The sequence below is a fragment of the Propithecus coquereli genome, unplaced genomic scaffold (genome assembly GCF_000956105.1).
Source record: "Propithecus coquereli isolate 6110/MARCELLA unplaced genomic scaffold, Pcoq_1.0 Scaffold312, whole genome shotgun sequence".
Classification (NCBI taxonomy): domain Eukaryota; kingdom Metazoa; phylum Chordata; class Mammalia; order Primates; family Indriidae; genus Propithecus; species Propithecus coquereli.
Window position 1 is genome coordinate 55,505 of NW_012148753.1, and position 5,499 is coordinate 61,003.

General features: G+C 33.8%; 1 protein-coding gene across 1 annotated transcript in view; it reads right to left on the minus strand.

Moving 5' to 3' along the window:
* Positions 1–5,499, minus strand: part of PCLO (piccolo presynaptic cytomatrix protein) — a 94,894-nt gene that overhangs the window by 32,984 nt on the left and 56,411 nt on the right. The window contains 1 exon segment of the mRNA XM_012650117.1: positions 3,022–5,209. Coding sequence (XP_012505571.1) covers positions 3,022–5,209 — 2,188 coding nt within the window.

Here is a 5,499-nt window from a genome sequence, read left to right on the forward strand (position 1 = left end):
AGAGCCAGTTATAAGAAAATGTTAATTGTTTTAACTGCAATTGTCTGATCTTCCACGGAAGAGCCTTTAAAGTCCACTTTAAAAATTAAATTTTATAGAGCAGTAACATTTTCCAAATTAGTTTATATAATTTGATGGAGATTAACATCCCTTTTTAAAAATTGATAATATTTTCTTCAATACCTAAATGTAAAATACAAACAAGTCATTTTTGGATCTAGTATTATTCACAAGCAACAGTTAGATGAATAGTTTAATTCTCATTATCTAATTCTGATCAAATATTTTTTTAAAAAGACTATATATATTGATACTTCTTTGGGGGGCATAGGATGAACATTTTGGAAGAATGTTTTCAACAAAAGATCTGTGGTGGTAGAAATAAATATAACGTTCTTCAAGCTAGAAATATTAAGCAACATAATTTATGTCTACCTAGGTTTCTTACTCAAGCGAAATATTTCAAAATCAATACATCTAAAAACCATCTTATAGTCTATAACATAGCATTTAATTAAATTTGGAAAAAGCATGCAACAAATAATTTGAAAGCAATTAAATTTGTTTTGTTCACATGATAGTAAATAACCTATAGTATGTTATACTGTTCAAGGTTATCTTAATATTATTCAAATACAGATATATATTTGCTAAAAATTCCTCACATTACATGAGTTCATAAATGTCAGAAGTTACATGATTGGGAAAAAATGTTTCTACTTTTTCCCTTAAATACCCAAGAAATTCAAAATTTCAAAAGAAAAATAGACCATGTCTCACTAGAAGAAAAGTTACATGTTTTTGTGATATGAGAGCTAAGAAAATATATAACATTTTACTACATACATCTTTTAAAGGTAATCACTACAATTCACATACATACTATTATACATATAATTCCATTTGTTATAGTTTTCCTTTGTCTAATCCTATATCAATATGTACTTTATGAATAATTTTCTTATCTGCTTAATTTTTAAATACATTTTAATTTCTTTTAAATTTTATTTTAATTGTTTACTCCTTTAGTATCATCTTTATACATTTCATAATTTTGTATGCTGCATGATGTCTCATCATCTACTTTATCAAAACAATTTTTTATAGTCTTCAATGATTATGATTTATATGTCATCCAAACATATAAATGAGAAATAAAACAGTAATTTTTATATAGTATATGTAAACAAATGCTACATATTGGGATATCTAGAAACATGTATATATTCAGCACCATGTTGACAAAATATCTGTGATGAATCAATGAATTTGTCAAATTCTTTCCACATACATGATTATCATGAACACATAGTCTTTAAGTGTTTACTTATGCCATAGACCCTCTAGAGTTTTTCTTTTATTTTATTTTTGTTTATTTTATTATTCTACAGATATGACTGTTGAAGAACCTTCTTACTTCTCTGCAGTAGTTGTTTTATATATGTAAAATGTGCATTGTAAAAAAGGAAAATATTAAAGACTATTTCCGCATACTATCACAATTCTTATTTAACTACAAAGATTCACTGAGAAACAACTGGCTAAATAAAAAAATAAATAAATTGAGTGTTATTTCATTGACCGCTTGTCAATAAAAATTGGTCAATCCAATAGCCTGTAGAGAAGAAAACAAATCAAAAAGTGACTAGCCTATTGGAATTTCACAAAGCAGTTTGTGATCTTCGGATCCTAGTGATTACTTCCGTTCCGTAAAAAAAAACAATCTGGATTTGAATTTCTAAAATCATATCTGTGTCTAGATACAGAAGTAGAAAGAAAATCCTTTTCATAAAAACATATATTTTCCTGTGAGTCCTCAAGAAAGATCTTAGATTTGAAACAGGAGATGTTCATGTTAGCATAGTTCTGTGATGTCTCCAGAGGCATAAAATAATATTTTATTTCTAGAACTCCATCTGCACCTATGTTCAAATGTAAACCAAAGAGGCGGGGAGGAAAGAACCAAGAGTCATGAATCCTCTTGGTATGTGCAAAGCTATTCACACCGTGTACCACTTCCCCCTCATCTAAACAATTAGACTTGAACTAGATAATTTTAAAAAATTCTATGGATTTATTAAACAAAATTACTTTAAACTAGTTTTTATTTAAGTACGTACTTGTATTAAAGCACTTCTTTAATATGAAAAACAAGAAAAACAATTTAGTGCAAAAACATGGGATAATATAAAAAGGAAAGCCAAGGAAAAGGCTAAATGAGCAAATGAGGAAGGCTTGAATTCCACATAGCTAAAGTCAAAAAAGTAATTTACAAATTTTCAATTTTAAATCTAAAGAATGCTTCATACATAGTAATAAGATTATTTATTTTCAGTATCTTATTTAGTACTAAGCTTCCTAGCATGTAATGCAAAATGTACAAATTTGTCACTAACTGTATTCACAATGAAAGAGAGATATATATATGTGAAACATAAATCTTTTATTTAAGGAGAATTATAAAATTCTGCATTATACTAACATCAAGGACTTATCCAAAAGTTTCCCAAAAGAGAACATCCTCTGAACTAATCAACACTGATCTCATAAAAATTCCATAAATAATTCTCTACTACAGAGTCTATCAGCATAGTACTTCATGTCTCTAAACTTTAATAATTTCACAAACTGAAAGAAACTGACCAATAACATTTAAAATGCATTTTAAAAAATGAAAGAAACATACAATGAAAAACTTTCCAACTATGGATTTACAAGATGACCATATTTTATTGACAGAATCATTTGATAATGGTTTTTAAAAAGCCAACACCAAACAAATGAAGCAAACAATCAAGAAATGGAACAATAAAAGAATAAACTGCAACTAAATAAAGAAAAGCATGCTATAAAATCTGTACACAAGATAAAATTTCCATTTATAAGAAATGAAATTGAAGTGAACATGCAAAAGACATACCAAGAAAAGTAGAATACATCTTTGGAGAAGAAAAATTAAGCATGCAGAAAAATAAGAGTATGAGTTTTGAGGGGAACAGGGTATTTTGAGGCCCAATTTACCTTCACTGTCTGACATGGCATGTTGGAAGTCATCCATGATGAATGCTATGTCACGGTCATAGCCTCGAGTCCGTGATTCTTCCCTCATATGTTGCTGAACTTCGGGCAGTGAGTGACTTGATCCAAACTGATCCCTGGTGTCTGCAGATATTGGTGGCAGAGGTCCAGCTGCAGCCCTGGCCATTCCCATTGGCTGACCAACAGGACTGAGTGGGCTTTCTTCTTCAGAATTCTGGGCAACAATTGGTATTCTTCCTCTACTCTGACTAATTGGCAAACTGGTAGGCTTAGTTCTGGCAGAGGGTGATGCATGGCCAAAGGAAACATCTAGAGCTTCAGCCTCTTGAGCTTTCAGTCTTAGGGAAGAGCTAGAAGAATCCCTTTTAATTGATAAATCAAGCCCATAGACAGAGGAAGGTCTTGAGGAAGGTCTTGATCTGCTACCACTACTGTATGGCTTATCTGCTTCATCCTGCAGAGCTGACCGTATGGTATTTCCTAAGGTCCCCAGTCCTGTGGCAAGAGATGATCCCATAAATTTTTGTTGGTCTGTAATATTTTTTCTGAGGCCAAAAGTGATGTCATCTTGAAGAAGCCTTGCCCTGGAAGAAATGCCACCAATAGATGAAGTGCTAGAAGTCATGTAGCTCGAATAATCAGGTTCAAGGTCTCTACTTTCTTGAATAGGTGAAAATTTTGACATTTTAGGGTCAATTAGTGATTTCTTATGCTTTGACTGCTTTTGATAAAGTATGGCTGCTGGTAATTGTTTTGCTGCTTGTTTTTCAAGTGTGAGTCTACTGATGCTATACTTTTCAGATTTTGGAAAATGTCTATAACTAGTATCAGCATGGTAATAATGTGAAAGGCCAGCAAGGTGATCTAAGCTCTCTGTCCCTCTACGAAATTCTTGCTTAATCTGATGTTTCAGAAGCTTTAACTCATAAGGATCCTCCATTGGGTCTTCCTCTGCTTTGACATAACTATGCAATCTGGAAGAAGTCTGCAAAGGTGCTAGAAAATCTGTCACTTCTTGAGACCTACGTGTCTCAGTGGTTCGAAGGAGACGGTCTGTTTTTGACAGATCCTTTTCATGAAGGCTAAATGCAGTGCTTAATGCTGCTGTTCCTTTGGTAATCTCACCAATGTCATCAATTAGGACATAATTTCGTGGAGTATGATGATCGATATCTGCATAGAATGAATCTGCAGATATGCTTGATATTGGACTGCTTGCCATGCTGCTTCTTTCCTCCAAACCTATTCTTAAGTCCAAACTATTGTACTTACTACCAAGATGAGAAACAGCATACGTATTATCGGTAGAAACAGGTGCTATCATCAGGGGTTGGTTGCGAATCACTTCATAGTTTGAAGTTATCTTAGGCTCCAAATATAATGTAGTTTGCCGTGGCTTCTGTTGTATCACCATCATCTGTGAAGGTAACTGATAAGAAGGTTGTGGGGTTGGGGTAGGTTGAGCTTGAGGCGTGAAGGACATTGTTGCCACAGCTTGGAATGTGGGCTGAGTCTGGTAAGGTGAAACTTGCTGATGGAACAAAGTTTGTTGCTGAAAATGGGACTGCTGGGTGTATGGGGTGGGAGCTTGGGTAGGAAGAGCAGGGGAAGAGTATTGGTATTGCGTGTAAGGACTTGTCGGAGGAACCAGTTGAGATTCTGTTTGGGTTTGTGGTGGTATAAACTGGCTGAACTCAGTTTGGGGAGCAGTTCTTGGTCGCTCAATGCCATGCTGACTTTCTATTCGGGTTGGTCTGGTGCTGCTCACTTCGCTGTCAGACATGTAATCGCGATCCTCAGCTACTCCCTGGAGGTAGGCTCGCTCTCTCTTTTCTCTCTCCTTTAATAATGCCTCTTTCCTCCTGTTAATTCCCATTTCCAGGTACCGTAGCTTGGCATCAATCTCCTTTTCTTCTTCATCAAGTTCTGCTTGTTTCTTTCTAAGCTTTGCAGATTCCCTTTCCACAAGATCAAGCTCTCTGTCTATGTCCTGGAGAATCTTGGCTCGTGCCATGGTGTTGGTTCTGCAAATCCTTCTCCTGGTCACTGTGCCCATGGTGCTGTATGTCGACTGAGTACCCGTGGAAGTCTCCTCAGGAGGTGGATTTGGCAGAGTTCTCTTAACTTTTTTCTGCACGCCAGCAGGCGTCATGGTTTGAGAACCTTTTGTCTATAATCAAGTAAACAAAATATAATATTTTATTATCAAGGAAAAAATAAAGACCAAAAAAATTCATAATTTACATTTAATAAAATGATTTCATGTCTGTTTTAGCTATCACAGCATAATAAAATAAAAATTTTATGTATATTTCAAGTATTGATCACAAATGCAATTAATGAAAAAATAATTTCTTCTTTTTTAGTAAATTGGTTGTTTATTATTATAACTCATATAACATTATAAGTGAGTTTTGAAATCAAGCACCAAGCTCATTGTTTATGTAGGCTTATATTTCA